A 22945-nucleotide genomic window follows, 5' to 3' on the forward strand; every position below is an offset into this window, starting at 1 on the left:
AGGTTCAGACAGCAGGTAACCACTTGGTGCGGGGTCTTGGTAAACAAGGGAAGGCAGTGGCTATCGTGGAGGAGCCAGGGAGCGATGGGGTCAAGTGGGAGGAAGCCAGAAGATAGAGCTGGCCAGAGGAGGGAGGGGACCCCTGGGAGCTCTCTGCCTCTGAACTGCTGATAGGATTTCTAAACTGCTTGTTTGAACTGCCTGTTTGGAAGTGCTTGTTTTATTTGAACTTCTTGTTTTTCTTTGTGGAACGTTTTTTTGCTTTTGGGATTACTTATTTTGAATTGCATCATTGGGACTGCTGAGATTCATGTCCTGTTGGTTTATGAACTGCATTTTTGAAGCTGTGGATATTCCTGAACTGCTTTGCTTTTGGAACTGCATTATTAAAAACTACTTTTTCTAAACTGTTTGTTTTGGGGATTGCATTCTTGAAACTGCTGGGATAATTTCCCTGGCGGATATCTCAAGAGCTGTGCTGGAATAGTACTGCTGACGTACTTCAGGTCGGAGGGTACATCTGGAGGAGTACAGAAGTTGTACATAAGTGGAATATCATATAGAAAACTTGGGCTGGAGGTCAGAGTTTTCCTGAGAGGAGCGGAGGGATCCTTCACAAAATACAGAATTCAAAAAGGAATGGGATAAATACAGAGCACCTTATCTAGCAAGATGATGGAATCAAAGTAAAACTAATAAGACACAGGTGAACAGCAGGCACCATCCTAATCAAAGAGCACCCTGATGGACTACTCTGAAACAAGATATCCCCTATATGTGCATGCCCAGAGCATGAGAGGAGCAGTATGAGTCTGTGCTGCCATCACTGTTCATCATCTCTGAATTTGTGCAGTTTTGGGGTTGGGAGGGAGAACATAGTGAGAAAGAGAAGCACATTCACACACAAAGGTAGGAAAGGTACTCACTTTCTAGGAGTGAAGAGGCAGCTCCTTCTCCGAGAGACATGCTTCCTACAGCTGCTCAGAACCATAGCCAACATCCACTTCCTCCTTCTCCCTCTTCTGTCAATGCACTCTTATTGCTAACTGCGAAACAGTTATAAAGGTCTACAAAATCCTACATGGAGTAGAATGGGTAAATGTGAATCAAGTGTTTACTATATCGGTAAGAAGAAAGACTAGTGGACATGACATGAAGTTACATGGTAATACTTAATGAATAGTCAAGCTCTGGAACTCACTGCCAGAGGATGTGGTAACAGCAGTTAGTGAGACTGGATTTTAAAAACTTTTGGACAAGTTCCTGGAGAAAAAGTGCATAATCTATTAAAATAGGCATGGGGAAGGCCATTACTTATCCCTGGGATTGGTAACACGGAATCTTGTTGCTCTTTGGAATTCTGCCAGATACTTGTGACCTGGATTGGCCACAGTTGGAAGCAAGATACTGGGCTAGAATTACCATCAGTCTGATCTAGTATGGCTGTTATTATGTTGTTACGTTCTTATAGTCAGCCACATAGTTCTGGATCCTGCACTGTAACCCTTTCCCCCTTCACTCTGGCCATTGCCAGATCACAGCAAAGACTGAAAGAGGAGGCCTCAGAGACTGGCAAAGCTCATGCCACCAGCACCCAAAGACTGACAAGGAGAGAAGGCCAGCTGAGAAGCAGCTCATGAGTGGGAGAGAGGAGAAAAGATCAGGAAGTAAATTGAAAAGCACTCTATGGAGACATCTTCATCCAGTGGGAATCTAGCCATTGCCACTTGGACCCCTTCAGCACCTGCTGTCATGGGGCAAGGGGGTGGGGAGGATGGAGGAAATTTTTTACTGCTTATGGATACCCACATACAACCATAAAACAGAGGGAAAACTACTGGGAATATTTGTGTCATTTTAGAGGGGTAGTGGGAGTCACAGAAGGAGCTCATGCTACTGCTCCTCATGTTGGACATTATGGAACTTGTAAGGGGAGGGGGCCTCCATGCATGGAGTCGTGCTAGTGTGCAATACTTGAAGCATGCACTTTTCATCTTGTTCAGAATTAGTTTTGAAAATGCCTTTCTAATACTTAGTTAACTGAAAATTCTAAACTTATCAGTCCTATGTTTTTAACAAGTCTTATTGTGAAAAGCTACAATGAGATAGATGAATATTTTTTTTTCCAAAAAATATAAATGAAACTGAATTTGGTGGCCTTTGGGCACTTAAAACCAAGATTATCAGAGAGACTCGTTAACACCGTCCTTTCACTTCTTGGACAATAACAGCCTGCTATGAAAGGTCATGACTTACAAACTGGCAGTGGATGCCATTGTTCTCCCACTTGCCTTTCCCGTTGAGAAGTAATTGCTTAGAACACCAAAAATGATTACAGAAGATTATACCTTTGAAGGCAATCTTAGCATCTTATTCAATGGAAGTACACAGTCGGTAAAATGCAGCAAGACTTGCAGAGCAATTACTTACCTTGTTATAACTAATTTCAGAATGCCTAAATTGCCCATTATTCCTCCACACTCTTTACAGGCCTATCGCAAATGGTGAAAATGGCTGCTTGCTAGATTTTAATCCTGGTTGTTCATTTTCAATAAAATGGGATAACATGTTTTCCCCATCATAAGCATTGTTACCTTTTCATTTCAATTGGAAAATTCCATTTAGATTTTGTGGCTAATTTCTAGCCCCCTACAAAGTTGACTGAAACCTTACAAAGGAAAGCAGATTTTGGAACAGCGTTCTTCTGACTGAGAAGCATTATTGTAATGAAAGTACTTGTACCTATTCAGCACCTTTAGGCATAGTCTCATTTTTCCAAGCAAGAAAATTATAGGTATTTGTGGTGTTTCATATCTACTTTTAGTGGAAGGTTAATCTGTAAAAATCAATTAGGTAACCTAAAACTAGGTAGGGGGCTGATTGAAAAGAAAATGGCAGGCTGTCTAACAAATGCTTTCATGGCTTACTTCTAAGACATTAGATGCAGTATGCCCTTCTTATAAATTATTTAAAATGTGGTTGACGTTCGAGTATAAATAATAAAACATTATTGAATGTTGGTATGAAGCTTTGTTTCATTACTGTATGTTGCAGCCAACATGAGAATAGTTGCCCCAATTTTATAAAATGTTCTCATCAAAACTAATATGAATTGTCTAGTGTTTCATTCTTTGTTATATATTACCTGTCAACAGTAAAAGAGAGAAAAACACATAGGGGTTCTTTTACTAAGCTACAGTAAGACGTGGCTTTTGCGTTCCCTTACCTTTCCCGCACACTAAGGCCAATTTCCATTTTCCCAATTAGTGGCACATTGGGATTTTACCACAGGACACCTTAGTGCGTCCTGTGGTAAGCTCTTTTAAGCTGCGGTAAGCATAGAAAATATTTTACTATTGTGCCTGGCTCCATGGCCCTGAATGGTGTGCTCTTGCTATAGAGGCTGAGGTAGTGTGAGAGGGAAGAATCGGCTGCAGTTGTTTCTGCAATTGCTAGATATTTTCCTCTCTACACTCCATAAATGCAAAAAGACTGGTTAAGTGAAAGGGGTTTGTTCTCATCCAGTGGAAATGGAAAAAAGAAATACACTTTGGTAGCTGCAGCCATAGTCCTCCAAATTAAAGTTCAGACCTGTGCTAAGTTCCTGCATGGATGCACCAGTCTATCGCCTCAACCTGACGCAGGAAATTCATGAGCAGTTTCCCCTGTATAGCTTAGAAAGAATGTAGATCAGAATTTATATCTTATTGATTTTACATATATGTGTTTTTACTAAAATGAATAATGTAGTAAGAAGCTTGCAAGCTATGCAGTACTCGGACTCTTGTGTGCTGTTTTATGGAACCCATTACGCTTGACAAGTATGTTTGTCTGAAAGCTCTAATTGCTTTATGGGTGAGCTCAGTAAGCTGCAATAAATTTATATACCCTGCTAGTTTTGTCTCCTAATATATTTGTATATTGCTTTACTATCACCAAAAACAAAATTCACACTTAGGGGCCATTTTACTAAGGCGCGTAGGCGTCTACGCGCGTCCAACGTGCATAAATTTGGAACTGCCGCCCAGCTATCACGAGCCCCAGGCAGTAATTCCATTTTTATGTGCATCCAATGTGCACGGCAGAAAATATTTTTTAAATTTTCTACCGTGTGGCGCTAACCAGGCGGTAATCGGCAGTGTACACGCACTGATGATTACCGTATGGTTAACACGTGAGACCTTACCGCTAAGTCAGTGGTTGGCGGTAAGGTTTCAGGCCCAAGTGGTCGCACGCCAATTTTTATTTTACCGCACGTCCATTTTCAGCCCCCAAAAAAGGCCTTTTTTGCAGGTGCGCTGAAAAATGGACCTGCGCCCGTCCAATACATGCATCTACACCAGTGCAGGCCACTTTTTGGCGCACCTTGGTAAAAGGACCCCTTAAATAGGCCAACTGTAGCATAACTTAATTGGTTCAGTGGCGCTAGTGAGAGCTGGGTATGGAAAAGGGACCTAGCTGGAGATGGACAAAAGTATGAAACATTGTAGCAGACTCTTAAGAGGCAGAGACTGACACCATCATTTTTGTTATAAAACAGCAGTGTTTGATATAGACCTATATCTTGCAGTATGAAATACAATTTATTATATATATGACATATCAGCAAAAGTCCATATCTTTTAATGGTACTATCACTAATCTCTATTTGCAGTAATGGTTCTCTCAAGGTTTATAAGTACTATTAGTTTCAACTTATATGGTAAATCATTGTTTTGAATTCTCTAAGTTGTACCATAAGGATAAAGCTGTCAATCAGGGAGATGTGGTATACACTGCCCAGCTGGATTTTAGTAAGACCTTTTACACTGCTTTGCACTGATGACAGAAGGGAGTAGACTAAAAACCTGTAATTTGGGTAAGACTGAGTGACCAGACACGACGGAGGTAACTCTATAAAGAGGGAGCCAATACTTAGGGGCCAAGAACATGCCTAAATGCCAATATTGCAGATATAGACTATTCTATAAAATTGTGCCTAAATGTGATGATGCGTTTGAAGATGGGCATGCAAATGGATGAAGACCAGGCAGAGATAGATTGATAGATGTAGATATAGATAGACACACACACACATCTATCTATCTACCTACCTACATATCTATATATCAAATCAAACTTTGGTTCATTAAAAAAAAAAAATGTCCTTGTAGTACTGAATGTTTACTACATCTCAGAGCAGAAAATAATATTCTAGAGTGGAGAGATTTATGTCTGCAGGTGTCTAGGAATGGGGGATGTAATAGTTTTGGGAGGAGTCCGGTGATAATTGATCTTTTCACCTACACCTTCAAGTTGGCATTTGTGCGTGCCTCGAGGCAAGTATAAAAGCCAATATTGAAATCTTTTGGTCTTACCGTGTATTCCTCTTGTAAAATGAGGAATACATGTCTAGATTTTGGGCCCACCCAAGTCACCTTGCAATCAAGATGTGGTGCAGTTCTCCATGTGTAAATAGCAGCTGTCGAAAATTGCTATTTACATGTACAGGTGATGTACACGTTACATTACATTACACTACACACTACTGTCTCCAGGTTCTAAGCGGTTTACATCAAAAAGACCAAAACAAATTCTTAAGAAACTTAAGGGCCTTTTTACTAAGGTGCGCCAAAAACTGGCCTGTGCTGGTGTAGATGCGTGTATTGGGCGCACACTGGTCCATTTTTCAGCACACCTGCAAAAAAGGTATTTTTGTTTGGCCGAAAATTGGTGCATTTCTATTTTGGGCCTGAGACCTTACTGCCACCCATTGACCTAGCGGTAAGGTCCACACGTTAACCAGGCAGTAATCATCAGCATGTATACAGTTAACGCCACGTGTGGGAAAAAAAATATATTTTCCAGCTCACATGACAGACGTGTGTCAAAATTGAAATTACCGGCAGGGCCACGCGGTAGCCAGGCAGTATTCAAAATTGACGTGCGTATGTGCCTACATGGCTTTGTAAAAAGGCCCCTTAGTGAGACAAATCTACTAAGAATAGTTTTTAAATTTTTCTTGAAAAGATGAAAATCTAACAAAAAATTAATGCAAGGATACATCTCATTCCATAATTTTGGTGCTTGCATGGCCAAACGAGTGTTATTTATTTATTTTTTTTATTTTTGTTACATTTGTACCCCACGCTTTCCCACTCATGACAGGCTCAATGCGGCTTACATGGGGCAATGGAGGGTTAAGTGACTTGCCCAGAGTCACAAGGAGCTGCCTGTGCCTGAAGTGGGAATCGAACTCAGTTCCTCAGGACCAAAGTCCACCACCCTAACCACTAGGCCATTGTTAAATACACTGAATCTTTTTACACCTTTAATGGAGGGCGAAACAAAAAGTGAATTACAACAAGATCTTCTGACTCTAGAATTTGAAATTCAGAATGAGATATCATATATGAAGGTCATTCTCTATTTAAAATCTTGTAAGTTAAACATGAAATCTTAAACTTAATCCTGGCCTCTACAGGCAACCAATGTAACTCATGAAAACCAGAGGTGATACTCTAAATTAATTAATTAGGATTTATTTACTATCTTTTTGAAGGAATTCACTCAAGGCAGTGTACAGTAAGAATAAATCAAGCATGAGAAATAGGCAATTACAGCTTCGTCAGAGAAAAAAAATCAGTCTCACTGCTGTATTCTGTACAGTTTGAAGTTTACGGAAGTTTTTTTGGTGGCGCCCAGATATATTAGATTACCATAATCTAACTTTGATAACAGCAACGACTGTACTAGCAGTCTGAACTGTTCAAATTCAAATGAATGTCACTATCTACAAGTGGAGATGCTTCTAAAATATGATCCTTAAGGTCCTAAATATATAAACGAAGGCAAGGGAGGAACATAATAGAAAGTTGTAAGAAATAAATATACAGGAATTAGTCCTTTTCAAAGGAAAGAAAAGGAATTTGTTGCCAGAGAATGTGGAAAACTTGGTTAGCTTAGCGGGGTTTAAAAAGGGTCTGGACGGCTTCCTAAAGGAAAAGTCCATAGACCATTATTAAATTGACTTGGTGAAAATCCACTGCTTAGGATAAGCAGCATAAAATGTATTGAAACTTTTTGGGATCTTGCCTGGATTAGCCACTGTTAGAAACAGGATGCTGGTCTTGATGGGCCTTTGGTCTGTCCCAGTGTGGCAATTCTTATGTACTTATATAGGATCAGATTTAGGAGCAATCCGAGAAAGTGTTACTTCCTGGTGTAGAGGAGCTGCCTGATTGTTAAAACAACCTGCCCAGAACCATGGAAGCCAGGATTCAGATCCCATTGACACTCCATGTGGCTCTGGGCAAGTCACTTAACCCCCCACTGCCTCAGGTGCAAATGTAGATTGTAAATTCTATGGGAACATCCTGTAACTGAATGTAACTTTATCTTGAACTACTACTATAAAGGCATAAGTGAACATAAGTGTTGTCATACTGGGACAGACCGAAAGGCCATCAAGCCCAGTATCCAGTTTCCATCAGTGGCCAATCCAGGTCACAAGCAACTGGAAAGATCTGAGAAGCGTAAAACAGATTTTATTCTGCTTATCCTAGAAATAAGCAGTGGGGACTGTTGCAGGGGATGTCTGAATGTGGATGAAAATGTCAAGAACTAATTGGAATCTGTGATAAGTAGGGTGGAGGATGGTGATGGGTCTTATGATCTTTATCTGCTGAAATGTTCTTTGTTTCTATTTTTGCAAAGGTGTTGACAGACTACTTTTCAGAGCATTTCACATGTTATGATAGTACAAAGTGCAGGCAGATATCATGCAGTTGTATTTATTATGGAAGTCTGTGAATTGGGCATTTGTACCTTTTATGTGGTGTTAGGTGACAAGGTTTCTATTTTTATTTTTCCAAAGAAGGTGCAAACTTGCCACAAAGCACACTGTGCTCTGAAGTAAAATTATCATATGTTGCACAGAAAGCTAGAGTTTATGTAATAGGCACCAGTAGCAGAAATGAAGGGAAAAAAATCCTTTATATTAACACTTGTCTTTAACAATTTTCATTGGGAAATAAAGCTCACATGTATATGATGTAAACCGTTCTGTTTTGCGAATGCAATAAGAAACGGTATAGTAAATAAATAAATGATAAACGATATTATACTGGCTTTGAGCAAATGGTATCAGACTGACCAAGGTCTGTTTAATAGACCTGTCAGAAAACAAACAACGAAGAATGATGTGATTTTTATTGATTGGAAAAGTAATCAAAATGTATCTATCGACAGGACACGCAAATGTTTCTAATGAAATAGGCAGCCATGAGTTTCTGTGCTTCATATAGTACAGCAATACTGGGGTACATCAGCCCCCTAATTTTATAAAAAGTGCTAAAAATCCACATACAAATTTGGGCACGTGCATTTTAATTGAATAACGAGGTAACTAGTGCTAATTGGCTTTTTAACAAGCAATTTTGGCACTAATTATATTCAATTAATGTGTGTAAATTTAGGTGCAAGTTGGAAAATGGGGTGCGAAATGGGAGGGCTATTGCCGGATTTGGGGCATGGTTTTTAGTTACACACATAATTATAGAATAAGGGGACATTTGCACCAAGTTTTTGTTGGTGCAAATAGCTGCGCCTAAAGTTAGGCACGATCCCTGGACTTAAGTTCTATTCTATAAACTGCACCTAACATTATGCACAGTTTATAGAATACCATTATGCACTTTTTCTGCTCCGATTTTTAGGTGTCATTTATAGAATTCCCCCCCCCCCCCCCCCCAAGATGTTTGAGATGGCTTGATCCCATTGTTTTCCTTCGTCGGTTCTTTGTAATATTTGTTGTTATTTTTTTTTTTATGTTTATATGGCATGCAACTTACTGTTACTTTATCCTAGGTTATGTGGATCCATGTATATATATATATATATATATATAACATTCATGATATAGAAAAATGTTTAATGCTAGGTAGAAAATTATCAGAAGGAAATTACACTACTATACATATAATATACTCTCCTCCCATGTCTCCCCCCCCCCCCTTAAACACCCACCCACAGCCGCTATCTCCTGGCCTTCTGGGTTTCCAGCTCAGTTGTAATCCACTTCAACTGGGGCTAAGGATTTAATAGGGTGTCCACTGTATTGCTCTTATTTATGTTTATTGTAGTTTGCATTTTGTGTAATTGATTTACTTTATAACCTTTATCTGCTTTAGGACTTTAAAATAGATGAAAAATTCCAGATGGATTACCAGAGGTCAGGTGAAAAGCAAGAATATTATTTTCTGTTGTTGAATATTCATGTAAGGGGAGTGAGGAATATCTCTTTCTAGTACTTCTCTTAAAAATTCATGTGAACCCAGACGGTGACAAAAACAAAATAGCACCCCCCCCCCCCCCCCCCCCCCCCATCCAAAGCATGAAGACAGCAGTGGTGACAACTGTAGCAGCAGTCAGCACAGGGCCAAGTGTTTCAGTAAATGTATTTATAGACCCCAGTACACAGACTGAGTAAACAGGAAACTCACACAAGAGGAGAGGAGAAGACAGGGCCTGTGAATGTTTGTCATTGAGTATGGGGGCCACACTTGATAAACAAGGAAGGATTCCCTATGGAGAAAAACGCCAAACAGCAAAGTAGGGAAGGGACATAGGTCAACCACAAAACAAGTGGGACCCCAGATATCAAACAAAGTCTTTAATTCCAGAGGGCAAATACAATAAGCACAATCAAAGTCTTTATTTCCAAAGAGAAGAGATACAATGGACTCTCCAAAGAGAACAGATAAAATGGACTCGACATGGTCCCGTGTTTCAGCAAGACCATTACCTGCTTCTGGAGTCTAGTATCTGGTCACAAAGCAGATAGAGTATAAAACCATCTGCTACAATAGTTTGTCTTTAACTCCACGAGAAAACATGAACACTGTCGCTGCAAATGCACGGCAAAACCAATTTGCAGTGATGGTTTTTGTGTTTTCTTGTAGAGTTAAAGATCAACTATTATAGCAGCTGGTTTTATGCTCTGTCTGCTTTGTGAGTATACGTTGAGACAGTTTATCAGATACTAAACTCCTGAAGCAGACGGGACTGTGTCAAGTCCATTGTATCTGTTCTCTTGTGCTTATTGTATTTACCTTCTGGGATTAAAGACTTTGATCTCTGGAGTGCTTGTTTTCTGATTAACCTACGCCCCTTCCCTACTTTGCTGTTTGACAGAGTGTGGGGGAACAGCTCTTTATCTATAATTGTATATGCTAATGATGTGACCCCCATTTGGAATCCTCACCAGCTGTTTGAGAACCCCAGCTTTATTTTTTTTTGTTACATTTGTACCCCGCGCTTTCCCACTCATGGCAGGCTCAATGCGGCTTACATATTATAAACAGGTCCTTATTTGTTCCTGGGGCAATGGAGGGTTAAGTGACTTGCCCAGAGCTACAAGGAGCTGCCTGTGCCTGAAGTGGGAATCAAACTCAGTTCCTCAGGACTAAAGTCCACCACCCTAACCACTAGGCCACTCCTCCACTCCACTATGGCATCCTTAATTAACGTAACTTCAGTAGTTATACCTTTCCGTGCAAGCAAGGAAGACATAGGTATCCATGTAAAATGTGTTCCATATTGGGAGTGTATTGGGAGAAGACAGTCCAATGGGATGATATCTTTTTGAGCATAAAACCTCTAGAGTGGAAGGAATGTGTTTTCTTTCTTTCTTTCGTTCGGGTCATTCTACTCTTCAAATAGAGTGATAGGGATTGTAGGTCTGAGCAATTGCAAGTCTGTGGAAGTGGGTTCTTAGACTAAGACGGTCTTTGTATAAAGGAAAGTAATCCTTTCTACTTCCAGTCTTCCTTAGTAGTGTTGGGACTAAAGGCCAAGGTGGCCAGACTAGTGGTGGGAGGAGGAGGTTAATTATGCAATCATTGATCTCTAAACTGGAAGAAGACCCAATTTTTGGAGTTTATTCCCATGTCATCATCCAATGGCTCTGTGGGCCTATTTTGGTGGTATGCACTGATTCCCTAGTGGCTCCATGAGCCTGAAGGAGTAAGAAGTGATTCAATTAGTTTGGAGTTTGGATAGTGGCTATCATTGGAGAATTATTGCTGGAGGTCCAAATAATCTGAAAGGAATGAATCAAAGATTTTAGCCCAGCAAAGAGAAGAAATGAAGTCTGGAGGAATTCAAGGCTTCCATCCACGGAGAAGAAAAATAGTTTACTTTAAAGAAAAAGATCTAACAAAACTGTTTGTTTGTGTCTGTTCCAATTGTTTCTTATTGCCTATTTCAAGCACTGTTGCTTGCACCAATGTTTTGCTCAATTTCTGCCTATTCTTCAGTGTAGAAATAACCCAACGGTTCATATAAGAACTTAAGAACATAAGCGTTTTCATACTGGGACAGACTGAAAGTCCATCAAGCCCAGTAGCCTGTTTCTAACAGTGACCAATCCAGGTTAGTGGATGGCAAGATCCAGGTCACTTTTGGCAAGATCCTAAAAGAATAAAACAGATTTTATGTTGCCTTTCCTAGAAACAAGCAGTGAAATTTCTCAAGTCCATCTTAATAATGGTTTATGAACTTTTCTTTTGGGAAATTATCCAAACCCTTTTTAAACCCTTCTAAGCTAACTGCTTTTACCACATTCTCTGGGAGTGAATTCCAGAGTTTAATTACATGTTGAGTGAAGAAATATTTTCTCCAGTTTCCTTTAAATTTACTACTTAGTAGCTTCATTTTGTGCCTCCTAATCCTAGTATTTTTTGGAAAGAGTAAACATGCAGTTCACATCTACCTGTTCCACTCCACTCAGTATTTTATAGACCTCTCATATCTCCCTCAGCTGTCTCTTCTCCAAGCTGAAGAGCCCTAGCCTCTGTAGCTTTTCCTCATAGGGAAGTCGTCCCATCCCCTTCATCATTTTCATCTCCCTTCTCTGTACCATTTCTAATTCCGCTATATCTTTTTTGAGATGTGGTGGCCAGAACTGCACACAGTATTTGAGGTGCAGTCACACCATGGAGCAATACAGAGGCATTGTAACATTTTTATTTTTGTTTTCTATTCCTTTCCTAATAATTCCTAACATTCTATTTGCTTTCTTAGCTGCCGCTGCGTACTGAGCAGAGGATTTCAACATATTATCAATGATAACACCTAGATCCTTTTCCTGGTTTCTCTTTTGAAATCAAACACAATTTTGCACTCGCTTGGTTGTTTGGTTGTGAGGTCTCTCATAGTTCACCTTAGTAGCCCATGAAGTTTGTAGCGACTGGACTAGCCACAGCGCAGTACTTACAATGATTCACAAGGCTTTGCACAAACTTTGTGACAGTTCTTTAATGTTTTAATTCTTTACTGATTTTAAAATTGGAGTTCTTTTCTAAACTTCACTTGATTTTAGCCTATTGTTGAATACAGCTTTGATTTGTTCCTCAATAAGAGCGGTATAGCAAACAGGAATAAATAATAAACAATAAAAGATTTTTGAGCCATTTTCTAAAGGGAAACCCAGACAGTTTTCCTGTTTGAAAATGGCTGTAAGAAGGGTGGGGGGGTTTTGGACATAATGAGAAAAACATCTCAGTTCAGACTTGGATGATTTGCCCCTCCATGTGTCCTATTCCCAACTGAACATTACCAGATCTAACCTGTTATGACTTGTACTAGCATGTCTACTGATAAACTGATTGACACATATAAATCTGCTTTTTATACATGTAAAGCATACCTAAGCATTCAAACTTTTAATCAATCGTGATGTAATCACTGTGGTTTCTGAATATAAATTATTGTAGTTTTTGTCCACTACACTGCTCTATGGTATGGAGTAATTTTGTAAATCATTTTCCACATGGAAAGCCAGAGCTTAATATCTGGGGAAATGACCTGGGTCGCAGCTCTGCCACTGTTTTTCAGAGTCCAGAGCAGTAGGGGTGGTCTGCTTTAGCCCTTCTCAGACAGTCTGCAGGGAAGAGAAAGAGAGGGATGAGCCCTGGAGCAGATCAGTGAACATTCACGCTACTTGCTAATCCAGCCTTCTCCCGTTACACCTTCCCTTGCCCACAGTTCCACTTCCTTTTTACCTTCAAAATAAGCATTTGTACATGTTGAAAATGGTTCTTCTAAAAAATGCGCAGGGGTACCTATGCACCAAAATCTGCATTTATGCTTTGGGGTAGATGTATATAGTGCCTGAAAAATCCATGCAGTAAAAAAATACACCTAGGCATATTCTCTAAAGTATGCCTACATTTTATAGAACAGGCTTAAGTTTCAACGTGGTATATAGAATAATGTCAAGCGCCTCTCCAAATAGCCAAATTTGGTCCTGTCCATTTAGGCCATGTTTTACTTGGCGTAAATCGTGACACCTATATTAGGCGCAGAGAGGGTGTATTCTATAATAATGCAGACAGATTTTAGAAACACCCATTCCACACCCATAACCACACCCCCTTTTCAACTGTGTGACTTGGTATTTATGCACACCACATTAGCGAGTTGTGCGTGTAAATCGTAATTAATGTCAATTAGTCCTGATAACTGCTTGTTAACATCCAATTGACAGCGCTCATTAGCTGGTTTACCAGTGAAGTTACATGCATTGTTATAGAATACGCTTTGATTTCCGCGCAGAAATTAAGGTGTGATATATAGAATTTGGTGGTATATATCTGTATTTATCTGTTTGTTTGTATTCTTAGGGGTGTAATTCAGATGTAGAAAGGGTAGAGTTCCAGTATATCCACATCATTTGTAAAATACACTTGTGCATTAGTACTCCATCTTTGTAGGCAGATATACATTTATGCAAGAGCATTTCTGTGCTACTCGGAGTCATTGTAAGAGATTTTTTATGAGGGCAGATATCATAAAATAGACACAATTCACTAAGCTTGTTGAAAGCATATTTTCTTTTTACATTTGTACTATATAATATATACAGTTATTAATTACAGTGATAACGGAAGCCACGAGCAAATTTGTGAGAGCATCTCTTGCTTAGACAGCTCCACTGGCTTCCATTTTCCTCTCATATAGGTCTTAAGATTGCATGTTTTGTTTTTACATCCCTTGCTAGCCAAAATGCAGTTGGAATAACAAATCATTATCTTTTAGTGAGATCTAGCATAGGTTTGGCTCAAGCTTTCACTATGTCATATCCAAGCTACAGAGGGGTTAAGCTAAAAAAAAATGTTTGGCTTCTTCTTTCAAATATTTAGCCACTAAGGTTCGGAATGGGCTGCCAAATTTTGTAAGATCGACTTTGTCTTATCTCTTATTTAGGAAATGCCTGGAAGCTCATGTTTTCTGCCGTTGGTATTGATTAATTTAGGATTGATGGGTTTTTTTTGTCTGCTAGTTTAGATCTGATTTCTGTTTGCTATGTTTTTCTGTGTTTTTTTATGTAATGTAATTCCATCTGACTAGAATGCTGCTTTTCCTTGATTGTAATCCTCAGTGAATCCAAATGGAGATATTACGGAACAAAAGTCACCCATAGTATAGCATAGAAGCCATATCAACATTGGCGTAGGAAGGGGAGGCGGTGGGGCGGTCCGCCCCGGGTGCACGCCGCTGGGGGGGTGTCATCTCTGTTGGTTCCTTGCTCTCTCTGCCCCGGAACAGGTTACTTCTTGTTCCGGGGCAGAGAGAGCAAGGAACCAATGGAGCCGACGCAGCTCCCAGCGACGTGGGCTCGGGGGGCGGATCGGCCCTCCCGCTCGCCCCTCACTGCCAAAGTAAGGTACAATGCGCTCCGGGGGGGAGGGTACGCGCCGGAGGAGGGGGCGCCGCGGCGACCCGCCCCAGGTGCCAGCCGCCCCTGCTACAGCACTGCATATCAAGATATTGTTTCAAACTACATCCAAAAGGTCTTCTGGTTCTGTTGTCAATCTGCTATTGATCTGCTAAACGGAATGCACCATGAATGACAAATGTTAAAGTATCAGAACTAGTTACTGAAGGGGTTTCAAAATATTAGCTTGACTTTTGCTTATTCCTGCATGTCATTTTTGTTCAGATTTTTGCCTGTTCTTTTTTTTTTTTAATCTATATTCACACCTTTAATTCATTGCTTTCCCTATGTTTATGCATTGTGAGGTGTAATCTAGGGAACTTTGTAAGTCCAAATGCTTTGAAAATGATCCCCTGTGTGTATCAGTATGATGCTTGTGTAAGGTTTTGATGAGAATCCATCAGGCAGCAGTCCCTTATGGTGAAAGAGGCAAGGAGATTTCCTAAAGTTCACATACTAAAATTTCTCTGGATTTAAATATTGGAATTAAAAAATAGAGGTTGTCATAATTTTTGTTTCTATTTTGTGACAGTTATCTAAAAGATTTTTGATAATAGTACTGCTTTGAAGTTAACCAACAGCTTTGGGGTTTTCTTTTTCTTTTTCTGTTAGCAACAGATCAACACCCAGCAACCACGATCGGATACAGCGTCTCCGACAAGAATTTCAGCAAGCAAAGCAAGAGGAAGATGTGGATGACCGGAGACGTACCTACAGTTTTGAACAGCCATGGGTGAGTGTTTACATTGCCTCAGAGCTTTCACTAAGAACAACCACTTCCAATGTGGACTTTAGCCCTTCATGCAACATTGAGCCAAGTTCCTGTGACCCTTGAACCCTTGGCTTTTTCTTATCTCCATCTGCAATCTGTCCTTGCTAATTAAATTTCATATCGTTCCTAGCCATCTGCCCTTCACTTTAAGGGCTATCAGTTGCTCTGTTACTTGTTAGAGTGTAGTATCTTTACTCTATCTAAAGTATCATATTCTTTAGTTTGTGCCTCAGGGGCAATTGTGTAGATATAAATTTGAATGTATTTGAGTCCTCATTCTTCAAAACTATAATGATAAAAAAGCTTGAAATTATCAATGATATCCATCTTGGAATGCACTGGAAGACTGTATAAACAATAGAAATCATTTGCTTTAGTTTAAAAGAAATCTTTTTTTGTATATATGAAAGAGTGCTTGCATGTGTGCAGTTATATTTTGAATTTTATTTTTGTGCAATTATCTTCATTATCTGGTTTCCCAAGTGCTAAAGAAGTAAACCTTTTTATAGACCAAAGACTTCCTGATCATTCTTCTAAAGCAGTATTTGTGAAAAATATGCAAACCTGCCGAACCCCCTGTTCTTTATTTTAAATCAAATTTGCCATATTCCTAAATCAATAGTCAGCTCAACAGTATGTGAGATTCCAGCCATAGAATATCAAATATATATCCAAGTCAGTAATATACTTTTTAACAGTGGGAGAATTTTCTTATAAGAAACAGACGATAGTAGCATGAACATATTCAACGATCAGAGATGGAAATCAACATAGGTAAATTAAATTTCCGCCGTTTTCTAGAATGCACAATTTTGGGCCCTAATTACTAAGCCACAGCTTAGTAAACAAGACCCTTTGTGTTTGTGATTGCTGTCATTGGTTAATTTTGATGAATATAGAAGACACAACACAGTCCAACCTTTCAGCCCTTGTCATCTGTCTAAATAATGAGGTTTCTTATATGTACAGGAGGAAAAAGAATGGTCACTGTACCTTTTAAAATAAGCAAAACTGCAAATTATACTTCTAGGCAAATATTCTACTTTTTAGTTTCACGTGACAATATAGTAATTGTTAAGTGAAAGTAAAATGTGCTGTGCACCTTTTTCTAGTGCCAAAAAATATAATTTAACATTATGAAGAATTTTCTTTTGGCGTCTGCATTAGTTTTTACTGCGATAATTATTTTTGGCATGTTAACATCAACTGTTGAGTATGCTGCTTGTTTTCAAAGTGAGAGATTGTGTCATTTTCTTGGGCAAACTATCTGTGAGAAAACTGCGCACTCTGAGAGACTGGGGATGGACCAAACTCTTGTGTATCTTAATGCCATGGCAACCAGTAGCAGGCAACTGGACCTGACTTATAGTTTCCTGTAATGATTGAGCAGGAAGTTATATGGAGGACAGACTGATTACCTTAGGACTAGAATTCCTGAACTGTGGGGCAGAACATTGACCTTTCTTTTTTTTTTTTTTTAAATTCTACTCTAGTTATTGGGAATTCTCCCCTAAGTTAAGTGATTATGTGCAAGAGCTTCAAGTGATAGAAGTCCTACTGGCTTAGGAGCCAATATATAAAGGGCCACTGAGCAGCTAAGGTAGCCAATAAACATAGCTTGGCCGAAAATGGGCTTAAATATAACTGAGTGTTTTTAGCCAACTAAATTGAAATTGGAAGCTAAGAAATAGCAAGATAATGCCCCAAAATAAATAAATAAAAAGATTCAGTGCTAGCCAGCAATGTTGTTGCCCTTACCAATCTTCATCCTTCACTTCTGCTTTCCCTCATCCTCCTAAGATCTTGCTGTCTACCTTCATAGTTTCACTAGATACAGCCATTCAGCAGGAGAAAGTTTTCAACAAATGGGATCTAACCAGCTAAGGGGTCCTTTTACTAAAGTGTGCTGAAAAATGGCCTGGTCTAGTGTAGGCACGTGTTCTGAATGCATGCAGGTCCACTTTCAGCGTGCCTGCAAAAAAGGCCTTTTTTTTTTTAGCCGAAAATGAACGTGCAGCAAAATAAAAATTGACATTGATCCACTTTGGGTCTGAGACCTTACCTCCACCTATTGATTTAGCGGTAAGGTCTCGTGCGTTAACCAGGCAGTAATTGTCAGTGCATGTACGCTGCTGATTACCGCCTGGTTAGAGCTGCATGCCAGAAAATAAAAAATATTTTCCAGCAAGAGTAAAAATTAGAATTATCGCCTGGGGTACGCGGTAGCTGAGTGGTAGTTCTAATTTGACATGCGTTGTACATGTGTAGGTGCCTACGCGCCTTAGTAAAATGGCTTCTAGGCCTGTTTTAAGGTCAACCACTTAATTTCCATTTCAATCTGTAGGAGGGAAAAAGCAGAATCTACTATATATATATTGTACTTTATCTTAAAACTGTGCATGGAAACCAAAGTGTCATTTAAAGATGTTAAGGTGCTGTTTTTGAGTTCCTTTAAGATGCTTTGTAATTTTCTTAGAATCTTGGAAGTAACCATGCTTTCAACAGTGCAACAAATTACTTCACACACTGAATCTGATTAGTTAATATTCATATTTTCAAAGCACTTAGCCTTCCAAAGTTCCATAGATTTCTATGGAACTTTGGAAGGCTTAGTGCTTTGGAAAAATGCCTCATTGGCTATGTCTTAGATAGTATAGTACACGCAATGTGACTCGATTGGATACAAGTGTGTGAAGCCATTTTTGACACATTTAATAAATATTAGAGATATGTGTTTCATGCTGTTTTTAACCCAACAAGACAGACACAAATCCATAATTTTGCTTTTTTTTTTCAGGTATTGTCAATAGCGCGCACTACTGCGCACTTTCTCAGCAGGTACCCACCCTAGTGTGCAATATAGCACACTATGCAGTAGTATGCACAAAAACCCAAATGAAATTAAAAATCTAGTAAAAAGCATGAAATACTAAAGAAAACAAAAATTTGTGATCTGCCCATTGTTAATAGATATTGTTGATCTGGGAAGCTGTAGAGAGCATTTCCTTCCTTCCTTCCTTTACTTAAATTTATGAATCTCATTTGCTATAGAAACAAGCCAGTTTGTGATATAATACAGTTTTCCATTAAATATAAATCATTCATAAATACTGCAAGAACAAATATTAAAATCATCAAAAATAAACACAGCAAAAGGAGTCTCAAGTACTAATGTTGAATTGTTTGCCATGTGACTTCTGAAATCTGGTCCAACATTCTGTTCACTGAGGGGCCCTTTTACTAAGGCGGGTAGGTACCTATGAGCATCCAATGCGCATCAATTTGGAACTACCGTGAACCCTAGGCAGTAATTCCATTTTTTATGTGCGTTTGATACATGCGGCAGAAAATATATTTTTTATTTTCTACCACATGGCACTAACTAGGCGGTAATTGGCAGTGGATGCGCGCTGACGATTACCGCCCAGTTAACGCATGAGACCTTACCTCTAAGTCAGTGGGTGGCAGAATTCTTTCAAAAAGGCGGTAAATAAATCCTAATAATAAATAATAATAAAGGTCTCAGGCCCAAAATGGATGCGTGCCAATTTTTACTTTGCTGCACAACCATTTTCTTTAAAAAAAGGCCTTTTTTGCAGGCGCGCTGAAAAATGGACCTGTGCGCATCCAATACACATGCCTACAATAGCGCAGGCTATTTTTCAGCACTCCTTAGTAAAAAGACCCCTGATCATTGAAATAGAAATGTATATATATATAAAAAGAATAATTGTACAACCATTGTGGAGCATCATCTGAAATGAGAGTCTTCAGCTCCTGCCTAACACCACGATACTAAAAAGCACATTCGAGCACTAAAGGCCATTAGTGCTGAACTAGCACATAATGCTCAGACACTCTGGCACGGGAAACAGTGAGCGCACCAGAGACTAGCGCAAATAGCATGCTAATATAGTCAAATGCATATTAATGAGGTCATTTCCTATTCCCTCCCAATACAAAACAAAGCCACCTTACCACTGTAAAAAAATAACGCCAGTTTGGAGCATGTGTTAGCTTGTTAGAATCATGAGAAATCCTCTCTTCATTCTTTAAATTCTGCCGGTTTTTATACAATTTGGAAGCCCGTGCAAGTCCCTAAGCACCAATAATGAGAAACAAATGTGCAAGAGTCCAAGCAAGTCTGAAAGTGAAAGCACACATTGGTGCCTGTTTCCTGCGTTTAAATATAAGCCTTCCAATTTGAAAAGCTTATATTTAAAGGCACAAAAACCAGATGCCAGTTGTGCTTCACGTTTGGGTTTTGCCTGGTGCAACCACACGGGAGCTAGGCTTACTGTGAAGCTCTTCTGTTACATGCACCAAGGACGTCCCCCTCCTTGTTTTCGCTTTAACAGTGCACATATAATTTGCTTACCATTTCCTTTGAGCATGGGCAAGCTAATTTTCTGCACTGTTCTAGTGGTATTTTTTTCTGCGCTCTTGGCTTACTGTGGCAGTTCTGAGCATCCGGCTATCAGTGCAGTATTATTAGCATTCAGTGACTCTAAATATGCAAGGACTTAAAAGAGATTTTTTTTTAACTCATTACTAGAAATTCTTCTACTGTTTCTCTGTCACCTTCTTATCACTCCAACACATTCACCCCCACCTTTTCCCCTAACACTCCTATTGTAAAGTAATCTTTAATCCACTTGTATTTTCTGGTAGTGTTCTTTTATTCTGACCTTCTTCTGTTTTGTTCAAACCAGCGGAAGAACATAAGAACTGCCTTACTAGCTCAGCCCAAAGGTCCAACGAGTCCAGTATTCTGTTTCCCACAATGGATCCCAAAAAGTAGAGAACATGCTGCCTACCCCTAGGGATAAACCATGGCTTTACCAAGTCCAGCTTAATAATGGTTTATGGCTCCTTCCTCCAAGAACCCGCCCATGATTTTTAAACCACAGGAAGTGTGTCAGCCAGTCAGGGAAGTATTAGGTTAGTCAAATAAAAAGGTATTACCTTACATTTTTTTCTCTTTCAAACACACACATATATATATATTTTTTTATATATACAACAATTATATAGCATTTCAAAGAAATTTAATATATTCCCACCCACCATGCAATAAGCAGAAAATAAACTTTAAAGCATTAAATACAAATGGGGGCTTGAAACTATGCAAATGTTCACAGAAATGTTTGCAGAGTGAAAAGTTTACTCTTGTTAAAATGTCTCACTTCTCAACTTTTGGCTTCAAAACATAGTTCTGAAATGTACACCTGCACTGTAGCTAGTAACAAGATTTGGCTTTAGGAAATGTTTGTTGGCAGAAATGAGATTTAGATAGACCAAAGGCCTTAATAGCATGGCTGCAGGTCCTGTTTGGATTTGAAATGAATTGACTAAATGAAGGATAATCACTCCCCCACCCACCATCTGCAGAGACAGCTAGTGTTGCTTGAAGTGTTAAGCCCTGATGTGGTAAATAGTTTGCATCTTGCTTGGCAATAGTAATGCTGGGTGTGGGGACTCAGGAATTTTTATGATCTTGCAGTAATATGTGGAAGCCAATTAAGAAGGGGTAAGGTGGTATAACTATTAGAACTCTTGCAGTTAGGAGAGCATGAAGTACAAATATATAGCAAAATCAATGATTACATATAGAATTATAAAATTGAAATGAAAACATGAAGAAAGAAACTGCATTATATACAAAGTTTTCAGCATCACTAGCATTAATGGCACAAGTCTTCATGAACCATCAGACATTCAGGTGGTTTACAGGTCTGCGAGACTTTGACGATCTGCTTTCCCATTTTGGGTCACTTCATGGGGAGTAATATGAGCTGCTGGAGATGACTGCAATAACATGACCAAGTGTTGGAGAAGGTAAGGGATTACTCAAGGTAACACGCCAGGGAGGTATCAAGACCCCTCAATAGGAGAAGGGTCCCCAGCACTCAATTCCATTATTGCAGCTACAGCAGTATTAGTAACACTTCTCAGCATGAATTTGGCCACGTCATTTGAGGAGGACTCATCTGGCCAGTGCCATCACCAGAGTACCCCGCTCCCACAGTTAGAACCAGCAGTAGGGGCTGAGGCCAAATCTTAGACCACCTAGGGCGGCAGTAGGCTGGGCAAGAGAACTGATGAGCATGGCCATGGTAATGGTAGCATGTTCCACATGTCACTATTTTATGCACAGAGAGAGTATTGAATCTCTCTCTCTCTCATCATCCTGCCTCTAGCAGTCTCCCTCTCATACCCCTAGCCTGTCTCAAGTCTCTGTTTCTCAACCCTCCTCTTTCCCACCATTTCAACCCATTATTTCAAAACCATTATTTTCCACCCAGCAAGCCATTTCTCCTTCCACCTCCTAGTCAACCATCTCACCCAACTAGGTAACCCTCCCACAGGCACAGCTCATCACTTCAGCCAGCCAGGGATTTGATAGATCTCTTCTCCTGCCTATGGTTTGCTAATATTGCTGGTCAAAAGAAAAAAGGAGGGTTCATACAGCTTCCACAGGTAACCAAAGCATGGAATGGGGTGAAAGGGAAGGATGGTTCCGGCAAACAAGGCAAACTAGATGTAGGGCTACTAAAAGTTTATTTGCCAAACTGAGGGGTCCTTTTACTAAGCTGTGGGGAAAAGGGCCCTGCTGTAGTTAACAGGAGCCATTGTTCCCATTCGCCAGGGCCCTTTTTACTGCAGCAGGTAAAATGCCCCAAAAAATGGCCACGTGGCGGGGAACACTTTGAGGTGGTGGTAATGGCTCTCGCGGTAACCTGGCAGCAAGCTGCAATGCCTGATTACAGCCACATCCATATCATATGAAGTGTATGGTGTGTCCTGTGCATAGATGACTGTAATAGGTGCAAAAAAATCTGGATTAAGAACGGAGATAAAGAACCATATCTTTAATCAAAAGTGCTCCAATGCAGTGTTGGCTAGTGTTTGCTCAGCAAAACTCAAGATGGTGGAAAAAGCACCAAAAATAAATGGTCAGAGTATGATGTCATAAAACATGTCATATATTTAAATGAGATCAATGTATATTAAAAGGATCATTTATATTAAAATGCGTGCTGACGTACTGTGACATATGCTGTTCGTACTAAGTTTTTAAAGAACCTAGCAAGTGACCAATATGTAGTACATGACTACAAAGAAAACTGAAGCCGAGGTAGTCTGGTAATAATAAAGATAAAAATAATTAGTAAGTGAGTGACAAAAGTTCTATTCAAGAATGAACTGGTGTGCACAAAAGTAAATCTTCGATATACATTCAAGCTGTAATTAAAGATATAGTTGAGTCTAACTGTACCACTCAGGCTTGGTACAAGTCCTTTGATATCTAAATGATAAAGAAAAGACCGATGAATAGTGGTCACATAATGGGGCACTTTATGGAAATGTGTTAGTTAATTATATTACATTATGTTCCATATCTATTTATGTTC

General features: G+C 39.5%; 1 protein-coding gene across 3 annotated transcripts in view; it reads left to right on the plus strand.

The window, feature by feature from the left end:
* The window catches only part of PARD3 (par-3 family cell polarity regulator), a 1299417-nt gene that overhangs the window by 1220854 nt on the left and 55618 nt on the right, over positions 1 to 22945 (plus strand). For 2 of the 3 annotated variants that reach the window (XM_030199049.1, XM_030199066.1), the window contains one exon: positions 15371 to 15494. In XM_030199049.1, the coding sequence (XP_030054909.1) occupies positions 15371 to 15494 (124 nt within the window). The remainder of the gene's footprint in view (positions 1 to 15370; positions 15495 to 22945) is intronic. The other variant, XM_030199057.1, reaches the window with a different exon arrangement.

Source organism: Microcaecilia unicolor, chromosome 1 (assembly GCF_901765095.1).
Source record: "Microcaecilia unicolor chromosome 1, aMicUni1.1, whole genome shotgun sequence".
NCBI lineage: Eukaryota > Metazoa > Chordata > Amphibia > Gymnophiona > Siphonopidae > Microcaecilia > Microcaecilia unicolor.